This window comes from Delphinapterus leucas, chromosome 5 (assembly GCF_059928025.1).
Source record: "Delphinapterus leucas isolate spDelLeu-1000000601 "Yukka" chromosome 5, BTC_Dleu_Yukka2, whole genome shotgun sequence".
NCBI lineage: Eukaryota > Metazoa > Chordata > Mammalia > Artiodactyla > Monodontidae > Delphinapterus > Delphinapterus leucas.
This window is the reverse complement of record NC_143133.1, coordinates 14116263-14140791: the sequence shown is the minus strand read 5'-3', so window position 1 is coordinate 14140791 and position 24529 is coordinate 14116263. Positions and strand designations below refer to the sequence as shown.

General features: G+C 42.8%; 1 protein-coding gene across 5 annotated transcripts in view; it reads left to right on the top strand.

Annotated features, from left to right (window-relative positions):
- Positions 1-20945: 20945 nt before the first annotated feature.
- The window catches only part of LARP1B (La ribonucleoprotein 1B), a 120131-nt gene continuing 116547 nt past the window's right edge, over positions 20946-24529 (top strand). For 4 of the 5 annotated variants that reach the window (XM_089911515.1, XM_089911514.1, XM_022556929.3 and 1 more), the window contains exon 1: positions 20946-21820. In XM_089911515.1, the coding sequence (XP_089767641.1) occupies positions 21301-21820 (520 nt within the window). In that variant the 5' untranslated portion in view covers positions 20946-21300. The remainder of the gene's footprint in view (positions 21821-24529) is intronic. The other variant, XM_022556930.3, reaches the window with a different exon arrangement.

Below are 24529 nucleotides of genomic sequence, written 5' to 3'. Positions count from 1 at the left end.
TAATAAAAATAACTTTGTTTTCCAATACACCCCCCCAAATTTTTTTAGTGAGTAGTGTAGCATTACTTCAGTTTTGTAAAACTTTTAAATATCTGACTTCATGGAAGACAGCTGGACTGCCATATCTGCTTCCCCGCATTTAATCTGTTCTGAAAGATTAAAGTATATGAAGAAAATCTGGCTGGAAAGAGGAAAAGTGTTTTCCTTTTCAGATAACTGAGGATATTCTTCTTTGATACTACACCCAAATACTACAAGTGATAGTTTCTTAAACGTTGCAGTGTGGTATCTCAAACCATATTAACTTTTCATTCTTTGATTCATTAAAAACCATTGTTCTGTATCCTGGAACAGAAAGAGGATATTAGTAGAAAAAGTGGTGCAATCTGAACAAAGTCTGTAGTTTAGTTAATAGTGTTGCATCAATGTTAATTTCTTAGTTTTGACAAATTTACCACAGTTATGTAAGATTTTAGGGGTAGCTCAGTGAAGGTCATATGGGAAATCTTGCTACTGTCTTTGCAACTCTTCTATAAATTTCAGATTATTTTGCATTAAAAAGTTTTTTAATGGATGCTCATATTAACATGTTTATTAATGTTTTGCAATTTAAAAAATATTTTCACCTCTTATCTTGCTTTATCATAACAAACGGGTTGGCAGTAATGGCTGGAATTACTATGGCCATTTTATAAAAGAAAAAACAGTGAAAGAAGTTCAGATACTTGATAAGATTCTCACTGTTGAATGGTAGAGCCAGAACTCTTCCCCTTCCTCTCCTTCTGTCTCAGTCTTCCAGAGAGATTCCCCTTAGCCTGGGCTAAGGACTCTAATCTTTTATTTCTGTAACTTTTATCGTAGCCCTTATCTCATTATATTTATTTATTTTTTATGTGGACCATTTTTTTTAAGTCTTTATTTAGTTTATTACAATATTGCTTCTGTTTTATGTGTTGGTTTCCTGGCCCCAAGGCATGTGGGATCTTAGCTCCCCGACCAGGGATGGAACCGGCACCGCTGCATTGGAAGGCGAAGTCTTAACCACTGGACCACCAGGGAAGTCCCTCATTATATTTAAATAGTCAACTATCTGTGCCCCACCCTTTCCAAACCCGGTCTGTGAAAGAAGCAGGTCTGATTCATTTTTTTATGCATGCATAGTTCAAGGACTACCAGATGGTCCATTAAAGTTTGCAGAATGATTCCAAGGGCAGTGCTCTTTCCACTATACCAGGTTATAATTTTAAACTACAGCTGACCCTTGAAAATCAGGGGTTAGGTTAGGAACGCTGACCCTCTCCACAGTAGAAAATCCTCCTGTAATTTACAGTCAGCCCGGCACTGCATATACTTGGTTCCTCCATATCGTCTGTTCTGCATCCTCATATTCAACCAACCCTGCTTGATCCTGTACTGCTGTAGTATTTATTATTTTTAAAAATCCGGGTGGGGCTTCCCGGTGGCGCAGTGGTTGAGAATCTGCCTGCTAATGTAGGGGACACGGGTTCAAGCCCTGGTCTGGGAAGGTCCCACATGCGTGGAGCAACTAGGCCCGTGAGCCACAACTACTGAGCCAGCGCGTCTGGAGCCTGTGCTCCGCAACAAGAGAGGCCGCGATAGTGAGAGGCCCGCGCACAGCGATGAAGAGTGGGCCCCGCTTGCCGCAACTGGAGAAAGCCCTCGCACAGAAACAAAGACCCAACACAGCCAAAAATAAATTAATTAATTAATAAACTCCTACCCCCAACATCTTCTTTAAAAACAAAAAAATCCGGGTGTAGTTGGACTCAAGCAGTTCAAACCCCTGTTGTTCAAGGATGACTGTATATTATTTAGATTCAGCAGCTGAGGAAAGCAGGAGGCGGTCGCCTTGGTGGAAGATCCTGTTCCTCGGGGTAAACTGCAATCTGCTAGGTATACTTTTGCAGGTTCCAGTTAGAAGTGAGACGTCCAAGGATCACTCTAAAGATAAAGTAGTCACCAGGGAGTAAAGTGAGAAGCACCGTGACAGGGGTAAAATTCAGAATAGGCACCGCGCTTCCAAGAATAGCAGCAGCGCTGGTCTTCGTGCAGCTCTACCGCTCACCTCGGCAGCAGCCCCGGCTCGGGCGCTCGGTAAGTTCCAGCACATCAGGCACCTCCGGCTCCAGCAGCTCCTCTGCTGGTCAAATCCTTCTCCACACAGATATGACAAGAGGCAGTGCTCCTCCTCCCAGTCAAACCACCCAAGAGAGATGGAAGAGGAAAGAAAGGGAGGAGACGTTCCCCCTGTCCCAACGCCAAAGGGTGCCAAGCATGGGAAAGCTCACCAAAACTGTGACCAAGGCTCATGGCATGGAGATATTCTCCACCTGTGGGAAAATTAAGATGATTGACACACCTGTAGAAGGGAAGCACCCTGATCTATTTGAAGGCCAAACATAGTAGAGTTTGAGAATCCATTTCGAGGCGAGAAGGCCCTGAAGCATATGGACAGAGGATACATTGATGACCAGGGGACCAACGCCACCGGTGTGCTGGCCCCCGGCCTAGGCAGCCCCCCAGGTGAACTAGCCCTCCCGGGAGAAAGCTGCTACTGGTTCCCCAGTGGCGCAGGTCATGCCCCCCCCGAGGCTCAGGTCTCTGTGTGCCAGTGAGCCCCTTTGCCAGCCACGCCACAGTCCCAATTCCTCTGGGTAAGCGGGGCCACTGAAGTTCATGTCCCCTGTAATCTATATCCCACGCAACTCGGTTTTGTCACTGGTCTACAATGGAAGATAGGAAAGAAATCATCTCAGAGGCAGGCTTCTAAAGCAGCAACTGAGACTTTTCCTGTGAAGGCTGAGCTCTGGCTGCAGGAGTGCTGTTGGTTTGGGATGGACCTCCAGGTTCCTGGCTAGAAAGCTCACACACTTCCAGCTCCTGTGACAGAGTCGGTTCAGTGGCAAAGCCAGCAGGGACAAACAAGGCTCCAGGTGGCAGTGTGGCCCCTGCTTGGGTGCACAGTTTTCCTTTCCACAGATGACCTGGGACCACACTGGTGGCCTGGTCATACTCTTGCTTGTTACCCTGAGAGATCCTTCAGGAAAAGGGGGGAAGCTTTGCTGCAGCTGCCTTTTCTGTTAGGCCTGGCCCCTTGCTCCCCGGCTTGAATCCTTTTCTGACCTCTAGGGTCAAAACATCCAAAGAGCCTCTCTCTGTTATCCCATGTTAGTTGACATAAATGGTTGTTTTTACACATACTCATGCACATATACGTACACCCTACATCTCCCTTTCTGTCTCTGAAATAGGTGAACAGGTCAAGAACAGCTCTGCAGAGTCATCACGGACCCCCCTGTGGCTGGTATACATGGTGGTCCTGCAGGTTACCTTGGCAGCATCTACATTGTTTTGGCTTTTATTGTATAGTCAGTATAATGGGGGAGAGGGGCTGGAGGTTGAATTAATCACCAATGGCCAATGATTTAATCAATCATGCTTAAGTGATGAAACTTCCAGAAAAATCCATAAGCAGTGGGATTTGGAGAGCTTCTGGGTTGGTGAACACATCAAGGTGCTGGGAAGAGGGGGGTGACATGCTGGGAGAGAGCCTGGAAGCTCTGAGTTCCTCCTTCCCCTTACCTTGCCCTGTGCATCTCTTTCATCTGGCTGTTCCTGAGTTGTATCCTTTAAAACCAAGTAGTAAATGTTAATAATGTGCTTCCCTGAGTTCTATGAGCCATTCGTTCAAATTATCAAACCTAAAGAGGGGGTTGTGGGAACCTCTGATTTGTAATTGGCTGGGCAAAAGTGTGGGTGGCCTGAGTATCATGTTTGTTGCTGCTGTCTAAAGTGAGGGCAGGGACTTCCCTGGTGGTCCAGTGGTTAAGAATCCACCTTCCAATGCAGGGGACATGGGTTTGATCCCTGGTTGGGGAACTAAGATCCCACATGCTGCAGGGCAACTAAGTCCATGCACCACAACTGGAGAAGCCTGCACGCCGCAACGAGGGACCAGCACAGCCATGCCCCCTACCAAAAAAAAAAAAAAAAATGAGGGCAGACTTGTGGGACTGGGTATTTTAACTTGTGAGGTAGTTAGTGTCAGAATTGAATTGAGGGACTTCCCTGATGGTCCAGTGGTTAAGACTCGGTGCTCCCAATGCAGGGGTCCTGGGTTCGATCCCTGGTCAGGGAACTAGATCCCACATGCCGCAACTAAGACCCGGCGCAGCCAAATAAGTAAATAAATACATGTTAAAAAAAAGAAAAAGAAGAATTGAATTGAATTGTTGGACACCCAGGTGGTGTAGGAGAATCAGAAAACTGGAGAATTGGTGGCTGGTATCAGAAAACACTCCAGATCTATCATCAAAATCTGTTCTCAATATTCACCTATAAATGCTGATCTGTAATGAAATTTTACATATTTCAACTTTGAAAACGACTTTTCATGTAGATAGGTACTGCCAAATAACTAATATCAATTTAAAGCAAATGCTTTTAATTCAACATATTTACCATCCTTTGCAAGGCAGTTATAGCATTTTATTAGATTCTTCTCTCTTATTATCTATCTGGCTTTTATCTGTACAAAGTGATGACAACACCACGTATGGTCTCCGTCACAACTACTCAATTCTGCCATTGTAGTGCGAAAGCAGCCACAGAAAATACGTAAATGAATGAGTATGCTGTGTTCCAATAAAATTTATTTATGGAACCGGAATTTAAATTTCATATAGTTTTCATGTATCACAAAATATTCTTTTTCCTTTTCCTTTTAACCATTAAAAGATGTAATAACCAAGTTAAGAGGAAAATTAACTAAGATTCAGGCCTTTGGGCTGGAAGATCTGGTTAGAAAAGATGTATAGGCCAGAGGGAATTGTACTTTTGTTCTGAAAAGCTGCTCAATTATACAATTGGCTTTATGGCTTTGGTTTTCTTGGAGGGGAAACTTGAAAAGATGTTTAGGGTCCACCATTTTTAAAGCTTGTATCAAATATATTCTAGACTTCTAAATTTTTGTGCAATATGCTATTATCAAGTTGACGGAGGTCAAATTTTAAGCTAATAGCTATTGACCTCAGCCATTATCATATTCATGCTGCAACTAAAAAAGATCCTGCATGCCGCAACTAAGACTCGATGCAGCCAAATAAATAAATAAATATTAAAAAAAGAAAAAGTGAATGTTGAAAAGTGTTTTAAAAGTCAGGCTTGGGGCTTCCCTGGTGGCACAGTGGTTGAGAGTCCGCCTGCCGATGCAGGGGACACGGGTTCGTGCCCCGGTCCGGGAAGATCCCACATGCCGTGGAGCAGCTGGGCCTGTGAGCCATGGCCGCTGAGCCTGCGCGTCCGGAGCCTGTGCTCCGCAACGGGAGAGGCCACAACAGTGAGAGGCTCCCGTACCAAAAAAAAAAAAAAAAAAAATTAGGTTTATAGGTCTAGGGATCTAATATACAACATGATGACAATAGTTAATAACACTGTATCAAATACTGCAAATTCACTAAGAGGGTAGATTTCAAGTGCTGTCATCACACAAAATATATGGTAACTATGTGAAGAAAAGATATGTTAATTAGCTTGACTACAGTGTCATTTTGCTTTGTATAGCAAACCGTCATCTTGTACACCTTAAATATGTGAAATTTTTATGTTTATAAAATACCCAAAAATAAATAAAAAAGCTAAAAAGTGTAAAAACCATTGAATATTCTGTAATAACCTATATGGGAAAAGAATCTGAAAAAGAATGGAGCTATATATATATGTATAAATATAACTGAATAGCTTTGGTGTTCACCTGAAACTAACATAACATTGTTAAACAACTATACTCCAATATAAAATAAAAATTAAATTAAATTTTAAAAATATTCTTAGCCTGCACCTGTATAAAGTAAGTGGTGGACAGGATTTGACTGATGCGCTATATAGTTTGCCAAGTCCTGATCCAGATAATCTATATAACCCTGAATCATTTTCTTTTTTTTAATGGAAGGTGGGGTCTCTTTTTTAAAAATATTTATTTATTTATTTGTTTTTGGTTGCGTCAGGTCTTAGTGGCACGAGGGATCTTTTGTTGCGGCACTGGGCTCCAGAGCGTGCAGGCTCTGTAGTTGCAGTTCGTGGGCTCTCTAGTTGTGGGCTGCAGAGTGTGGACTCCAGAGTGTGTGGGCTCTGTAGTTGCAGCACTGGAGCTTAGCTGCCCCTCGACATGTGTGATATTAGCGCGCCAACTGGGGATCGAACCTGCGTCCCCTGCATTGGAGGGCGGATTCTTAACCACTGGACCACCAGGGAAGTCCCGATTTTCTAGGTAATATATTTTCACTAATGCTTATGATTGCCTTGGAAACAAGAAGTTTTGGAGTAATAAATACGTTGTTCTTATTTAAGGAATATGTAATAATAATAACAACATTTAAGTCAGAAAAAGAAAGCCAATGGTCTTACGTTTTGTCTTACCAATGTATGATTTTGTAATATTTTTAGTCATTTGAAAAATATTGGCTCACTGAGTTATGCAGACCTTCCAAATGTTGACACACTTGATTACACAACATTTAAAAAATTACATTCATTAATGTGAATACAGTCTCTAGATTACACAACAGTATGGCATCAATGTCAATGTTTTGTCTTCTATAATTTTACTGTGGCTATGTGAAATGTTAACATTTGAGAAATCTGGGTGAAGAGGATACGAAAATTCGTTGTACTATTCTTGCAACATTTTGTAAGTCTGAAATTATTTCAAAATTAAGCATTAAAAAATAAAGAAAGTGTTTATAATGGCAAAAAAAATTACATTAAAATCACTACTGATCTCATCAGAAATAATCTTTAAGCATTGGGAAGCTATTGAACTCATGGTGGTACTTACAAGTTTTTCAAACTTCTAATTTTCTCTTGATAGCCTGAATTTTATCACTGGCAACAAATATCGTCAGTTGTTTCCATTGACATGAAAGGCTCACTTGATTTTTGAGAAAATGTCTGCCAAATTACCTAAATATGAACAAACCTAGTTTGTTGTCAGGTGTTCTTTCCAGTACAAATGAATTCCATGAGAAACATAGCTAGTCCACTTAAAACTCAAACAATCTCAGCACTTATCCTCAAGACAATCACCATACTTTGATATACAGCAGAAATGATTTTTATATACTTCGTATTTCATCACATGGAATATTAAAAACACATGCACGGTTAAGTTTTAATCAAATTAATAATTTTTACTGCTCCATCAAGGACATTCTAAGGGGAAGCAAACAAACTGTGAATGTGTGACAGTGAACAACACAATGACGGCTAGTACAGTTTGGTGCCACTGCCTCAATTCATATGCTAAGTAGGCATAGATTTATCTACCATTGCTTTTGTGCCATCAGTGCAAGTGTCAACACAGGGAAAAAGGCAAATAATGTCTTAATATTGTTATGAAAATAGTTTTGACCTCATAGACTCCCTGAAAGGGTGCCCAAGGCCTAGGGTTTTGGGGAGCACATTTTGAAGATCTGCTATCCTAGGACATAGCCTTGGACACCTATACCAACAAGTAACGTTTAGGCAAAGAAAGATTAAAACGGTAGACTGAGAAGAAGCTAGAAAGGCAGAAGGAAAACAATGAGAACGTGGTATCGTGGAAGTAGGGAAAAGAGAAACAATCAGGAACTCATGGAAAAACAAAAACTGTACCAGAAAAATCAATAACCATATATATATGACTTTAACTAAGATGTAGTAAAGGGCTTCCCTGGTGGTGCAGTGGTTAAGAATCTGCCTGCCATTGCAGGGGAAATGGTTTTGAGCCCTGGTCTGGGAAGATCCCACATGCCGTGGAGCAACTAAGCCTGTGCTCCACAACTACAGAGCCTGCATGCCTAGAGCCCGTGCTCTGCTACAAGAGAAGCCACTGCAATGAGAAGCCCACGCACCACAATGAAGAGTAGCCCTTGCTCGCCGCAATTAGAGGAAGCCCACGCATAGCAACGAAGACCCAACGCAGCCAAATAAATAAATTAAATAAATAAATAAATTTATTTTAAAAAAATGAAATGTAGTAAAAATTTGTTGGTTATCTTATACTGATGGAATGTAAGATATGAATCCATTTGATCTTGTTTCTAGGGGATCCTGACATTGACAACACAGAGAAGGAAACGCAATCTTGGCACACTACATTGTTCTGCAGTGAGGAATATCTACATACTCATAAGAAAACATAAATCTGTTTATGGATTCTTAAATTTTAGAACCAATCTATGAATAAACCATAAAGAAGTGCATTATGGCTACACAATAGAATATAAACAATTAAGCTTGACAATGTAAATGAAAGGAAGAAATGCTGTCCAGGATGTGGCAAATTCTCAAACACTGCCAGTGGGAGTATAAATTGATACCAGAGTATGGAAAATGGTTTGGCAATATCCACAACAGATGAGATATGCATACCCTATGACTCAGAAATTCTATTCTTAAAATTATACCCTAGAGAAATTGGCACATGCACACCAGAAAAGAAAAATTTTACCATAGCAATATTTATAATAATAGCCCCAAACTGAAAACAACCCAAATGTCCATGAACAATAGAATAAATAAAAAACTGTGGTATAGTCATACAATGGAATATACAAACTATAACAAAATGAATGACTTACAGCTGCTTTAAACAACTTGTATGAATCTTAAAAACAATATTGAATGAAAGATGACACAGGGACTTCCCTGGTGGCACAGTGGTTAAGAATCCGCCTGCCAATGCAGGGGACACAGGTTCGATCCCTAGTCCAGGAAGATCCCACATGCTGCGGAGCAACTAAGCCCGGGCGCTACAACTACTGAGCTTGCGCTCTAGAGCCCACAAGCCACAACTATTGGGCCCGCATGCCGCAAATACTGAAGCCCATGCGCCTAGAGCCCGTGCTCCGAAACAAAGAGAAGCCACCACAATGAGAAGCCCATGCACCGCAACAAAGAGTAGCCCCTGCTCGCCGCAACGAGAGAAAGCCCCGCTTAGCAACGAAGACCCAACGCAGCCAAAAATAAATAAATAAACAAATTAATTAATTAATTTTAAAAAATAGGCAAACCTATGGGATACATACTTCAGTGATAGGCCATAAAGAAAAACAAGGAAATGATTACCTCTTAAGGGGGAGAAAGTGCTGTGAATGCGAAAGGATACACGCAGGTTCTAATTCTTGACCTGGTTAGCTGTTCACTTTATCCATTCATTTGTATATTTGTTGTTTTTGATTTTGGGGAGGCACTTTTCTGTGTATGCTATATTTCACAATAAAGAAGGTTAAAATGTTAAAAACAAACAAAAATTGAAAGAACATGGGGTAGGGTGATATATTCTCATTTTACAGAGTGAGGATATAAGAGATTCTGTCTAAAATTGATGGAGGGAATTTCCTGGCAGCCCAGTGGTTAAGACTCCGTATTTTCACTGAGGAGGTCCCAGGTTCAATCCCTGGTCGGGGATCAAAGATCCCACAAGCCGTGAGGCATGGCCAAGTAAATAAATATAATGAAAAGTTTTTTTTTTTGCGGTACGCGGGCCTCTCACCGCTGTGGCCTCTCCTGCTGCGGAGCCCAGGCTCTGGACGCGCAGGCCCAGCGGCCATGGCCCACGGGTGCAGCCGCTCCGCGGCACGTGGGATCTTCCCGGACCAGGGCTCGAACTTGGGTCCCCCGCATCGGCAGGTGGACTCTCAACCACTAATGAAAAGGTTTTTTTTAACTTTTTAAAAGGGCTTCCCTGGTGGCGCAGTGGTTAAGAATCCACCTGCCAATCGCAGGGGACACATAGTTCAAGCCCTGGTCCGGGAAAATCCCACATGCCGTGGAGCAACTAAGCCCGTGCGCCACAACTACTGAGCCTGCGCTCTAGAGCCCGCGAGCCACAACTACTGAAGGCCGCACGTCTACAGCCTGTGCTCTGCAACAAGAGAAGCCACTGCAATGAGAAGCCCGCACACTGCAACGAAGAGTAGCCCCCGCTTGCCGCAACTAGAGAGAAGCCGGCATGCAGCAACGAAGACCCAACACAGCCAAAAATAAAATAAATTAAAAAAAATAATAAATTTATTTAAAAAATTAAAATTGATGGAGTAGTAAGTAAACATTCAAATATGTTCCTTAAAGTAAACAGATAAACGATAAATATCAAAAATAGGGAGGAAAGGGAGGATGGGCTAATGTAAGTGTGCTCAATCCTCATGTTTTATAGTGGCAAGTCAAAATTTGAGAGATGGTGACTTTGGGGACTAGGACTCAGTGAGGTAGAATATTTTTTCCCATTATAAACACTATAAACAATATTGTACCATTTGGTTTTACCATATGATAGAGTAATTGGATTTAAGAAACAAAATAAATCACCGCAAGATATATTTTTTTAATATTTCTGAACAAGCTTAAGGAAAAAGAAAGGCAATATAGTGTAGTATATTGTTAAGCGTATGAATTATGGAGAAAATTGGGGCCAGATGGCTTGGGCTCAAATCTTTGCCTTGGCACTTTCTTAACTGTATGATCCTGGGCAAGCCATTTATCCACTTGGTTTCCTTGTCTGAAAATGGAGGCAATAATCATTTCTATTTTATATGGTTGTTTTGAGGATTAACACATGCAAAGCACTTAGAATAGTGTTAAGTATATGTGTGTTAATTATTAGCTATCATTGAGTATTTAATTCTAATAAATGAAAGATGAAGGCTGAAAATTAGTCAGTGGACTTATTAACATGTAGGTCATTGGTGATTTTAATGATATGATTGAGTGTGGAGTCAGAAACTGGACTGAAGATGAAGCAGAAAAGAAATAGAGATACATACTGAAGTGTCTATAGGCAAAATTGTCTCAGATTTATTTTAAAATACTGCAGGAGAAAACGCCTGTGTGCGTGTGTGTGTGTGTGTAAGTTGTAGCAGGCAGAATAATGATCCTGTACAGATGTTCTAATCCTTGGAACCTGTGAACAGGTTACCTTATCTGGCAAAAGGGCTTTTGCAGATGTGATTACATTAAGGATCTTGAGATGGGGAGATTATCCTGGATCATACAGATGGGCCTAATCTAATCTTTTTTTAAAAAAATAAATTTTATTTATTTATTTATTTATTTTTGGCTGCATTGGGTCTTTGTTTGAGTGGGGGCTACTCTTCATTGTGGTGCGTGGGCTTCTCATTGCGGTGGCTTCTCTTGTTGCGGAGCACGGGCTCTAGGCATGCGGGCTCAGCAGTTGTGGCTCGCGGGCGCTAGAGCGCAGGTTCAGTAGTTGTGGTGCACGGGCTTAGTTGCTCCGTGGCATGTGGGATCCTCCTGGACCAGGGCTCAAACCCGTGTCCCCTGCATTGGTAGGTGGATTCTGAACTATTGTGCCACTAGGGAAGCCCCAATCTAATCTTATGAATCCTCAAAAGTAGAAGAGGGAGGCAGAACAGAGGCGCAAAGGGAGATTTGACTACATTACAGAGGAGGTTGGAGAGATGTGATGTGAGAAGGACTCAACCAATAACTGCTGGCTTTGAAGATGGAGAAAGGGACGCCTGAGCCAAGGAATGTGTAGGCAGCCTCTAGAAGCTAGAAAAAACTAGCATCTACATAAAGGAACGAAGCTCTGACAACACCTTGATTTTATCCTGGTGAGACCCCAGTTGGACTTCTAACCTACGAACCACAAGATAATAAATTTTTGTTGTTTAAAGCCACTAAAATTTTGGTAATTTGTTATGACTGCAATACAAAACTAATACAGGGGTATACATAAATGAAACAAAAGTGGCAAAATGTGGTTAATCGTTAAAGTTGGATGATGGGTAAATGAGAGTTCCCTATATTATTCTTTCTATTTCTGTTTATATTTCAAAGTGAAAAGAAATAATAAAAGAGATCTGCTTTGATGCACTTGGAGAAGTTGATGTATTAAATACCAAATATAGGGACTTCCCTGGCGGTCCAGTGGCTAAGACACCATGCTTCCACTGCAGGGGGCATGGGTTCCATCCTTGGTGGGGAACTAAGATCCCGCATGCTGTGCCTCAGGCTAAAAAATAGAAAAAACAAAAAACAAATATAAGTTATTATTTTTCAATGAATAATGTTACTATTAAATTAATTCGACTCTGATCTTCACTGATCTACATATCCCTTCTCTAATAGGCAAATCTTGGTGGGAAGCCAGGTTTGGCTATCACAGAATCAAGAGCAATGGGGAGCAAGTACAGTTAGTAGCTATCTTCATGCCTGTGTACTTTATGATGGACAGATATGTCCATCACTACTTTGAGATGTTCAAATTCAGAAGACAGGACACTCTAATTTCAAGAAAATACTAGCGGGAATTACCTGGCAGTCCAGAGGTCAGGACTCCTGCTTCCACTGCAGGGGACACAGGTTAGATCCCTAGTGGGGGAAGTAAGATCCTGCATGCCACACAGTGTGGCCAAAAAAAGAAATACTAGCAACATATTAATATATATCATATCCAATTATTTAATAAATTTCTTAAAGCACTCTCTTTTTAAATTAATTAATTAATTAATTTTTGGCTGTGTTGGGTCTTTGTTGCTGTGTGCGGGCTTTCTCTAGTTGTGGCGAGTGGGGGCCACTCTTCATTGCGGTGCGCGGGCTTCTCATTGTTGTGGCTTCTCTTGTTGCGGAGCATGGGCTCCAGGCACGCAGGCTTCAGTAGTTGTGGCATGTGGGCTCAGTAGTTGTGGCTCACGGGCTCTAGAGCTCAGGCTCAGTAGTTGTGGCACACGGGCTTAGTTGCTCCGCGGCATGTGGGATCTTCCCGGACCAGGGCTCGAACCTGTGTCCCCTGCATTGGCAGGCGGACTCTTAACCACTGTGCCACCAGGGAAGCCCAGCACTGTCTCTTTTCTATTATCACATACCTGTAGTAACAACAATAGCTAATATTTTGATAGTTTTTAACATCATGGACTAGGCAATGTATCAAGCATCTTACATATTTTAACTCTTCTAATTTTCACAAGAACTTTATAAGGTAGGTACCATTATTATCCCCATTTTATATATGAGAAAACTGAGTACATACAGAGAGCAATTATTCAAATATAAGCAAATAATTATGGTCCTCTGAGCATTCACAGGCAATCACTTGAGTCATTTAGCATGAATAATCGATCACATTCCACATAAGTTTTTTTCTTAATTCCATCCTTCTTCCCAAGGGTAACCACTATCCTGACTTTTTAAAAAAATTATATTTATTTATTTTGCTGTGTTGGGTCTTTGTTGCTGCACGAGGGTTTTCTCTAGTTGCGGCGAACAGGGGCTACTCTTCTATGCATTGCCCGGGCTTCTCACTGCAGTGGCTTCTCTTTCTGCGGAATACGGGCTCTAGGCACGCGGGCTTCAGTAGTTGTGGCTTGTGAGCTCTAGAGCGCAGGCTCAGTAGTTGTGGTGAACGGGCTTAGTTGCTCCATGGCATGTGGGCTCTTCCTGGACCATGGCTCAAAGCCGTGTCCCCTGCATTGGCAGGCAGATTCTTAACCACTGCACAACCAGGGAAATCCCCCCTGACTTTTAATAGATTGAATTTTGCTCTTTTTGAACTTTATGTAACTTAATTTTGTATAAATCGCAGTGTATTGGTTTGTGTCCTCCATCTTTTTTTTGTTTAACAGTTTAACATTATGTCTATGATAATCCCATTGTTTCTTATAGCTATAGTTTGTTCATTTTTCAAAGCTGTATGGTATTTCATTATATAACTATGCCACTAATATATTCTACTGTTGATGAACAGTTAGGTTATTTCCAGTTAAGGGCTATTATAAAGAATGCTGCTATGAACATTTGGTTCATGTCATTTGGTGCACAAATTACTGTTGGGTAGGACTAAAATGGCCAGGTCAGAGATATGTTCCTGTTCAACTATAGTAAATACTGCCCAACAGACTTCCAAAATGGTTGTGCTAATTTATATTATGAATGTATAAGAGTTCTCATTTATCCCCATCCCCATCAACAATTTTGCTAGTGTCAGACCCTTTTTTTAATCACTCTGGTGGGTTATAGTGTTTTCTCATTGTGGTTTTAATTTGCATTTTCCTGATTTCTTTCTTTCTTTTTTTTTTTAATGTGGGCCATTTGCGGAGCACAGGCTCCGGATGCGCAGGCTCAGTGGCCATGGCTCACGGGCCTAGCCGCTCCGCGGCATGTGGGATCTTCCCAGACCGGGGCACGAACCTGTGTCCCCTGCATCGGCAGGTGGACTCTCAACCACTGTGCCACCAGGGAAGCCCCTCCCTGATTTCTAATAAGGTTGAACATGATTTTCATGTTTATTCCCTATATTTTGATTCTCTCAGATGTTACACTCAGGGTGTACCACCTACAGTTAATTCTCATTAATTTCTCCTACTTAATTACATGCTAAGAATACTAAGAAAATGAGGCAAAGTGCCTAATCCCACACTCCTACCTCAACCCCTATTAGTTACTCTAGGGAGAAATTTAGAACTTGATTTCCTTCTTTATCTTACTTCTCACAACTATTAGATCAGCAAGTCCTATTTCCAAAATGAAAGTCACTTTATTGCCATATGTGCTGCCACAACTTGAATCCAGACCATCAACTCATTCCTGGACTACCACAACCACTTCTTTTTCAGTTTAGATTTTGCCACTGCCCATCTCCCTTCATTTTCCATACTGCAGCAACACGGGTGTTAATTAATTGCTAAAAGTTTTTGGTGTCTTCCTATTGCTCTGAGAATAAAATTCAAACCCTGCCACACCTAGAAGCCCCTGCAGGTCTGCCTTAGGCTACCTCTCCAATCTCATCCCTACCCATGCTTTGTTTATTGTGTCCTAGCTACAGTCCTCTTACCAGGCCTTGGTAAATACACTCCCACTTCTTCCACCAAGGAGCTTACACCAAGCTCTTTTCATTTTAACAGAATACTTGTCCCATAGCCTGTTCCTTCTCATCCTTTAATTCTCAGTTTAAATTTTACCTCCTTGATTTGTTTTCTTCATAATACTTATCAACAATCTGTAATTATTGAGTTTGGTTTTTGTCAGTTTCCTCTAATAATAGTAATAATAATAATAGTTGTAGTGGTAATGATGGCAGATTTTAGTTATTGACCCTTACAATCTGCCAGGTACCACTCTATGAGTTTTATTTAAAAAAAATTTTATTTATTTGGCTGTGCTGGGTCTTTGTTGTGGCATGCAGGATCTTTAGTTGCGGCATGAGGGATCTTTAGTTGCAGCATGCAAACTCTTAGTTGGGGCATGTGGGATCCAGTTGGGATCCAGTTGGGATCCAGTTCCCCGACCAGGGATAGAACCCAGGGCCCCTGCATTGGGAGTGTGAAGTCTTAGCCACTGGACCACCAGGGAAGTCCCCACCCTATGAGTTTTAAATAAACTTACCCTTTTAATCCTCACAGCAACCATACAACTAGGTACAATTATTCTTCACACTTTACAGATAAGGAAACTAAATCACAGAGAGGTTAAATAATTTGCCCTCAGTTTTACTGTTAGGAAGTGGCAGAGCTGACATTTGAACCCAGATAATCTAGTTTCAGTTTAACCACTGTGCCACTGTCATTTTTTTAAAAACTGTATGTTACAATCTGTATGTACCTGTGTCAGGAAATTAATTTAGTGCTTTTTTAGAAAAGTAAAATGGAATAGATCACATGAGAATGTACTCATTTGTAAGGATATGTTAACTGGTTTGTGAAGCTTTTGGTTCAATTATATGCATCAAGTCATGAGGTGTGAAAGCTACTGCACTATGCATTCTGCCTTTCTGCGTAAGTTCGTGAACTGACCAGTTCACCAGTGTATCCCCAGGGTCTAGCTCAGTCATGGGACCACAGTAAGCACTCAGTGAATACTTATTAATTGATTAAAATTAGCTATAATAAGTTTTAAGAAGGTGACAAAAACTTTTCGCTAATTTCTCTGTCAGAGAAACTTTATTTTTTCTAATGTCAACCACTGAAGTTCATTTGAACTTGAATTTAAAGATCTCATTTGTGTTGTGCCAGTATTCATAAAGCTATACTAATATTAAATATAACTGGATAGTGTGAAGAATTCAGAAAGGTTATGAATCCTTTGTATACCCTATTGTTTGAAAATCCCTGTTCTTTGAAAACTGGAAGAGAATTCCTTGAGCTTATGCTTTTAGAGTTTTTTTTTAAAAGATTAACTATTACTTCATTATTTGTGTTATTTCAAGTTATTGTAGAAGAAAAAGACTAAATAGTGTGGCAGGAAAGGCAGACAGTGTTCAGTATCAATCCTAGCTATTACTGGCTGAGAGTTTTTAGACAAGGCCCAAACTTTTGAGAGAGTTCCTATTCTGTTGAACTGGTGTATTAAAACCTACCTAAAAGTAGAGAGATCTACTACTTAGGAATGGCAATCTGGTTGAAAGGTAGCCTAGATTTGTTTTGGAGCTATGTTTACATGACAAGCACAGTGTTTTTACCTATTTGTATGATACAGATAAGTAAAAAAAGAGCAAAATTTTCTAGAGGTGCTTTTATTCTCACTTTAAGATTGAATACATCAGTTGTATTAATCGAAGGGAAGGAGCAAAGCCTTTCAAACACACAGCACTGATCCTACCTTGAAGGTTAGAGATAATTGGAAGTATTTAGTACTTCTCTGAGAATTACCTCATAATTAAAGCAGTTATTATGATAAGCAGGGCCCAAGGCTCTGCAACTGGAGGAAATGATGTTTCAGTGTATCTAGTTTAAAAATCTAGTTTTTTTAAGAGTTATTTTAGGACTTCCCAGGTGGCTCAGTGGTTGAGAATCCGCCTGTAGAGCCCGTGCTCCGCAACAAGAGAAGCCACCGCAATGAGAAGCCCGTGCACCGCAAGGAAGAGTAGCCCCTGCTGGCCGCAACTAGAGAAAGCCCGCGGGCAGCAACGAAGACCCAACGCAGCCAAAAAAAAAATTAATAAATTTATATTAAAAAAAATTTATTTTATAGGAAGTTAAAAAAAATCTCTGGGTTTAGTTTTATCTTCTCCTTGAACTGTAGGACTTTGAAATAGATTATATCTAATGTATTCTTTGAAACCTTTCTAGTATGCAGTACAGCTATCTGCACATTGGATTTTTACCAGCCTGAACCTCAATTGCACTGGTAATAAAAACAAAGATCTTGATTGTTCTCTTGGGACTTCGATTTCCTGAGACACCAGGGGGAGGGGGAAGAGAAATGGGTTCAATCACCTGAAGACATATTAGCATACTCTAAACAGGAAAAACAAGATTCACCTTTTTAGAGGCTCATTTGAACATGTGATCATCAAGTTTGTATAATTTCTTTAGGTGTTTCATAACTTCTGAGGCCTAGAGAACATTTTCTCTTTTTTGAAAAGATAACCCTATATCTCTGTTCTAGAGTCCAGTTTTTCATTTTTTTTTAAAAAAAAGATCAGGCTTCTAACCTCAGTAATTCAGTAAAATTAAATCCACATATCCTGGTTAAGTCTATGGATTTAAAAGCAATAAAAATAGGCAGTATTATTGAGCTAAGGTCTTGGTAAGCATTTTACACATATTATCTCATGCAATCCTCACAATAATTGTATCAAATAGGTCTCAGTGGAGGCAGAGAGGCTGGCCAGTTAAGAGGTTGTAACAGTATTACAGAAGCATAAAGGCAGTTTGGAGTAGGGTGGTGGCAGTGGAGAAAGCAGGACTTTGTGACAGACACTTAGGAGGTACAATCAGTCTTGGTGAGTGTCTAGAACACTGCTTGGCAGATGCTTGAGATATTTGTAAATGAATGGATTATGGAGGGTGAGGGTTATATGGACTCCTAGGTTATATGGTGGTCCACTCACTAGGATTGGGAAAAGGGAAGAAAACCTGGTTAAAGGGGACTTCTCTGGTGGTGCAGTGGTTAAGAATGCGCCTGTCAATGCAGGGGACACGGGTTCAAGCCCTGGTCCGGGAAGATCCCACATGCTGCGAAGCAACTAAGCCTGCGAGCCACAACTATTGATCCCGCGTGCCACAACTACTGCAGCCCACATGCCTAGAGCCTGTGCTCCACAACAAAGAGAAGCCACCGCAATGAGAAGCCCGCACACTGCAACAAAGGGTAGCCCCCACTTGCGCGACTAGAGGAAGCCCACGCACAGCAACAAAGACCCAACACAGACAAAAAATAAATAAATAAATTTATTAAAAAAAAAACAAAAAAACCTGGTTATAGGATGTACCTCTCTCACATTCCTACTGATAACTGGCTTTCTCATCCCCATTGCCTTGATGGCAGTATTTTGAACCAATAACTTGTTTCTCCAGGCCAGATGGGGATCCTACCCAAGGGCAAATAATCCATAGGATGGATAATGATTTGTGTGATCAGGCTACAAAAAATAAAGTCTTTCTTCGATGATTTTGAAATAAGAAGCAAAGGAAGAATCTTGCAGAGTAGAGGCCAGATGACAAACTAACGGGGCTTCAGCAATGGCAAATTAGGTCAGTCAGGTTCCCATCAGATACCAGATGGAAAGCTCAAACTGAATAATTTGAAGAGAATTATTAAATTATTTACAGAGGTGCAGGTAAGAGTCGGGGAAACCAACAAGGGATAATGCAGTACCCCAAGGGCTAGCAGTTATTACACTTAGGCCTGAAGAGGCAAAGGGAAGGATTAGAGATTAACTGTACAGAGAAGGTTCTGCAGTCAACCCTTGGTGACCCATCCTGGGGAATAAGGACTATGACCCCACTATCTTCTGGCCTTGAATCTCCTGCCGATACTTCCCACTACCTGAATCCATTGAGATACCAAGCAGAACAAGGGATTATCATAGGTGTAATCTGGGTGGGTCAGCCCTCCCTGACACAGAGCAGGGAAGGGATGGAGAACAGACACGGAGGGGCAAACAGAAGATAGGTGAAGTTGTTTCCAAGAGGCAGTTACGTGGAAGCAGGAGTTAGTAATATGTGTTTTAAAAAGGGAGAACAAATAGCCAACTCCCTTCACTGACATTAGTGGCACTGCACTACAGTGAAGATACCCAAACACCTACTGTCCAGTTCTTTGCAGACCTTTTGAGTACACATTTACCCTCCAGTTCTTCTCTCCTTGGAAGCACAACCTATTGCCAAGAAAGTCCTGTGTTTCGTCAATAAAGCATCTTTATGATTTTTCACTTAAAAAAAAAAAACCAAAACAGCAACAAACAAAACCACCAACCATAATTAGGTAGCCCATATGAATCTAACTTCAGGAACCATTCCAAATACCCTTTTTCTCAACTGAATCCTCGTCTTTAATCCACGTGTATTTAAATAGATGGTAAAATAGAAAGTGTTCTCTGAGTCATGTGGAGTGTGAATTTGTTGCCAGGCTTTTGTAAAAGAGTCAAGCATTACCTGGCGAGACTCCAAAAGGCTGATTATAGCAGGAAGAGCACTTAGTTGGTAGTTAAAAACACAAGGCTTCACCAATAAGAGAGCTAGAAAAGATGGCGCCTCTCTGGGAATACACTTAGAGGTGGAAGCACAGTGGAAAACAAGAAATGCTTTATTGTTTATAGTTGTAATGTGCGAATAGTTTATTAGCCCTAGGAAAATAAGGAATTTATGCCTAGTACAACTTTTGAGTAAACAAAAAGAAAGTATCTCGAGATTAATGTGATTGAAGCAAGACTCATGGGAGGGGAGTCCTGTACACATTTGGCAGTCCTTAAAGGAAGCCAGGAGGGACCCATTGCCAAGTCCATACAAATGTCAGGTACAGATATTTTCAGGGGGTTGGGGGGGGACGGTCCCTCAGGGAAAATTTTTTTCACCTAGGTAAACCCATTTTCGGCGACCTAGCACGGGAACAGAAACATTATTAACTCATAAATACACGCACATGAAACCAATATCACTCATTTGACTGCCAAGTAGAAAGCTCTCATTGCATTTTAAAAATCAAAATATATTTGTACCTTTTTAACATATATCCATTCCAGGAAAAAGTATTTGGAGCATGGTTAATTTGTAAACAAGTGTTCTCTACAAATTCAAAAACATATGTGTATAAAGTGAACAACAAGGACCTACTGTATAGCACAGGGAAGTATATTCAGTATCTTGTAATAACCTATGATGGGAAAGAATCTGAAAAAGAATATATATATGTATAACTGAATCACATTATAAAAAAAAAAGGCACGCACACAAAAAACCTCATAAAATTGTTTAAAAAGCCGGCGAAGTATTAACAATCTGTTTTACTCCATACGACTTTAGAAATACTTCGGATCGTGGGTGGGAATAGGGGCGGGGAAGTGCACTAATCCTAGTGCCGGGGCAAAGGTTTCATAACTTTACCTACAGATTACACTGTTTTTATTTTGGACGCGGCTCAATATTACAGATGACCGCAGTGCCCCAAAGCGCCAGGGGAAACGTTTTCATGGGGAGAGGCGACAGACGCAGGGGACAAGGTGGCTCGGTGGTGGTACCCAGGCCCATTCGGGAGCCGCCCAGCGTCGGTGGCCAAGATTACCCAACTCGCCTGGAGTCAACTGCACTTCAGGGCCTGGGGCAAAGCGACCCCACCGCCCGCCCCGCGCCACGTGCGCAGCGCGCCCCGCCCCTCGCTCGCAGCCGGCGGAGCAAGGCGCGAGCCCGTCGCGAGTCGCAGAGGTTCGGTGCGCGCCCCGCCCCTGCGCCCGCAGAGGGGGCCGCCGTAGCCCGCGAGCCGGGGAATCGCCCAGTTCGCTCTCCTTCCCTCTCGGCTGGCCGCTGGGGCTGGGCCAGCCCTCAAGCAGGGCGGCACCCTGGCGGGGTCGTCAGTCAACCACCGCGGGCGGCGGCCCGGCTAGGGCAGGAGCCGGTAAGCGGCCACGTCACGCTCCTCCGGGAGGCCCCGCCCCTGCTCCATCCTTTGGGACCGCCCCCTCCACGCCCCCGCCTCCGCCTCTGACCCCACGAGCAGTTACTGGCTGTGGGAGCGCGAGCCTACCTGACTCTGCTAGAGGTACTACAGCTTCGTGTTGCGGCGTTTGTGCCGCAGCCCGCGCCAAGTGAGGGCTCCGGCCTCCAGCTTCGGCGCCCGGCGCGTGTTGGCAGGCTCGGGGCTCGCGCCGCTGACGCGGGTTGGGCCGGCGGGCGGTTAGCGCCCCGTTCGACGCCGGGAGCTCCGCGGCCTGAGCCGACGCGGGCGGCCGGGCTCTCGGGTTCTCTTCCCCAGGCCGGAGCCAGTCAGTGTCCCGGCGGAGAAACGGGCAGCCGGGCTCCCTGGCCCCGGGCCGCCCCCGGCTGGGGCGGCTGGGGCAGGGGGACGATGTCTGCTCGCGCCCGGGTGCCCGCCGCTCACCCTCGGGAGGAGCGGCCCGCGGTACCAGCTGAGAGGGAGTTGCTGTCGGCCGCGGCGAGCCGGCAAGCCGGGAAGCTGCCCCCGCCCGAACGGGAGGGCAAGGAAGCGGCGAGGGAGGAGAGGAACGCGCTCGCCACCCGCACGGGGGCGCGGGGAGAGCCTTTGCCGGCGCCCGTGCTGGGACACAGCGTGCCTCAGGCGGCCGTGTCCGTGAAGCCCCTGGCGCTGCACCTGGCGCACAAGGCGCGCGGGCCGGGGGGGCCCTTCGGCTGGGAGCCGCCGCCACCGCTGCCTCGGGACCCGCCGGCCGAGGACGCCCGGGAGGAGGAGGCGGCGGCGGCAGGCTCTGAGGAAAAGCTGCCGCCGTCGCCGTCGCCGTCGCCGCTGCCGCCGAAGGAGAATCCCTGGACCAAAAAGCCTCCCCAGCACCTGTCCCCCGCCGGGACGGGGCCGCCGCCGCTGCCTCTACTGGAAACCCTGGAGGCAGGTCTGTGGCTCCTCTGCGGTGGGCACCGGGAGGGTGTGTGCAGGGGCGACTCGCGTGGCGGCAGATGCTGGCGGGGGGCTGGGGGAGGGGCAGGCCTCCGTTCCCTGTCAGTCGGAGGTGTTTCGTTCCAAGGTGTCATTCACTCTGCCTGTTTACATAAATGGACATCTGGGAAGGGAGCAGCAGGAAGAGGTGGGACCTCGGGTTCTCCTTGGCTGGTGGGGCATGGCGGGGGTCACGGAGCTGAGCCGCTCGGCGGGCACAGCCTCAGTTATGTCTTACCCCACGTGTTAGTGACATGGGACAGCTGACTTTAGGTAGGTGTTGCAGTTCATCCTATAGAAAAGTTTCTGTAGACTTTTTAAAAAGAAGTGAAGCCAGTCGGAGCAAGGGGGTTTATATGTTAAGTGGAAGAGCAATTGTGAATTTTTTATTGTGAAATAATTGGTAAGCTGAAAATTTCAGTGTTTTCAAAACCGTGCTAAGTAGTCATATTAAAAATGAGATGCTATACTGTAGTTGCTACTCACAAGCTTTGAGTTTACGACTGTGGTGGAAACTGGTTGAAATGAAATAGGATAGTTGACGAGTGAATTGCACATTAGGTGAACAGTAGTCTTCTGACATTCAGTTAGCTCACCTCTCTAGGGGAGGTAAGATTATGCCACTGCATTTGAATGCTGACCAATGCAGTATGGCCCTTGGTGCTTTATTTTGGTTATAGCAACTGCAGGTTGTTTTTTTTTTTTTAGTTTAAGTGGAAATACTAAATAAACCGAAGACAGAAACCAGTATCTCCTAGTTTTGCTTTCTAATTAAGTTGTTGTAAATTAATTGAACTTTTCATATAGAAATTACAGCTGTTTACGTACAAGTCTTCACTTTTCTTAAAAATTAAAGGTTAACAGTGGAACAGGGAAAATTCAAGCATGTTTACAGGGTTGTGAGGCTCAAAAGAGATAAAGGAAATTCGGTTAAATATAAGGTGATTGTTATAGAAACACGTATTGCAGGTATAGAAGTATAGTAACATTTCTTCCAAGGAACTCCAACAGAGTGAGATAAGTGGTAATTGATTTGCACAGTAATACTCAAATCATTTTTTATAATGCTGTGGTACAATATAACTTTATTTAAACAAAAGTTATTTTACAGCTGAGGTCTGATAAATGGTTTTTAAATCATCATTCTTGATAAATCTTAACACTTGCAGAAAAAGCTGCTTAAAATTTTGCTCTGAATTTAATACTGCCACCAGTCTCTCCTAGCTGCAAAGATCTATTTGTTTACTAGTATTAATAACTGAAGAGAACAAAAATCTTAAAGGAAAATCTCTATAAAATTTAGCAAAGAGGGCTTCCCTGGTGGCGCAATGGTTGAGAGTCTGCCTGCCGATGCAGGGGACCACTGGGGTCCTTAATCTTTGTTGGAGATTAAGAACCAGATGATTCTTGATGTATGGTGTGGTTCATGGGGTTTTTAATTTTGCTGATGTTTCTCTGTAGGCAACATTTCTGTTCTTGGAATCTATTCTGTGCCCTCAGGAATACGGTTCTTCATATGTGGAGTGCTAGAGTAACTTTATAGCCTCTCTGCAGTACTGACTCTATACTTCTACACAACTTCTATTAGTAATTGAATAACTTAGGTAACTTTGATAAGAGATTGCTGGGTAGAAATGCACAACTTGGGTTCTAGTCCAGATAGCGTTACTACCTAGCTAGTTGACTTGTGTGAAGATTTCTAGGCCTTGTAAATGAATGAAGTTGGGTATATTTTCTTTCATTTCTTAATACTAGATTGCCTTCTATAACCTGGGTCTGCCGGCTTCCTATTTTCCTAAGCAAATTTGCAACCTCAAGAATAATGAAATAGGAGCAGAGGACCTTTAGGGTCCAGAGACCAGAGTAGGTGCAAACTAGGGGAGTGTTAAATTAGTACAATAATCTTACTAGTAGGAGGCCTATGTGATTTATCCTATAAACCAGGATATTCATGAGAGGGAAAGAGGATATTAATTATGCTGTAATAACAGAATTAAACTATGTTTGTCCTAACCAAACCTGGATTTACTGTCACTCACTCAATGAGGTACAGGAATTCCATCCATAAAATTTCACCAGAAATTTTATTACCAGAGATAGAAACATAGGAAATGTAGGGAAGTATTTAAGGACTTGTAATCATGAATTTTCTGTTAGAGCCTGCAGTTCTAACTGAACTGCAGGTGAGGCATTCTTCAGACCTTGTGACACACTTTCCTCCACTTTTGGGATGATTCTGGCTTGTGTATTGCTGTTTCTGGTAATCCAGATAAGGTCCTCTTTTCAACCAAAGCCTGGCCCACAGGAGAGGCCTAGAATAGTGTCACTGCAGTTTTAAATTCCTGTCAGGAGACTGGAAAGAATTGTCCCCCAACCCTTGTTTAAAGTAGTTGTATTTATTTTGGAGACCTTTATTAAAATCACAGTATGGGATTTATGAATCACTTACCTGTACCCATGGTTACATTTTGCATATTAAAAATCAGCTTTCCAATACAGTTTTAATTCTTTTACACACAAAAACGATGTATAAAAATATTGATTTTGGGAGTTCCCTGGAGGCTTAGTGGTTAGGATTTGGTGCTTTCACTGCAGAGGCCCAGGTTCGATCCCTGGTCAGGGAACCATCCCGCATGCTGCGAGTTGCAGCCAAAATACAAAAAAT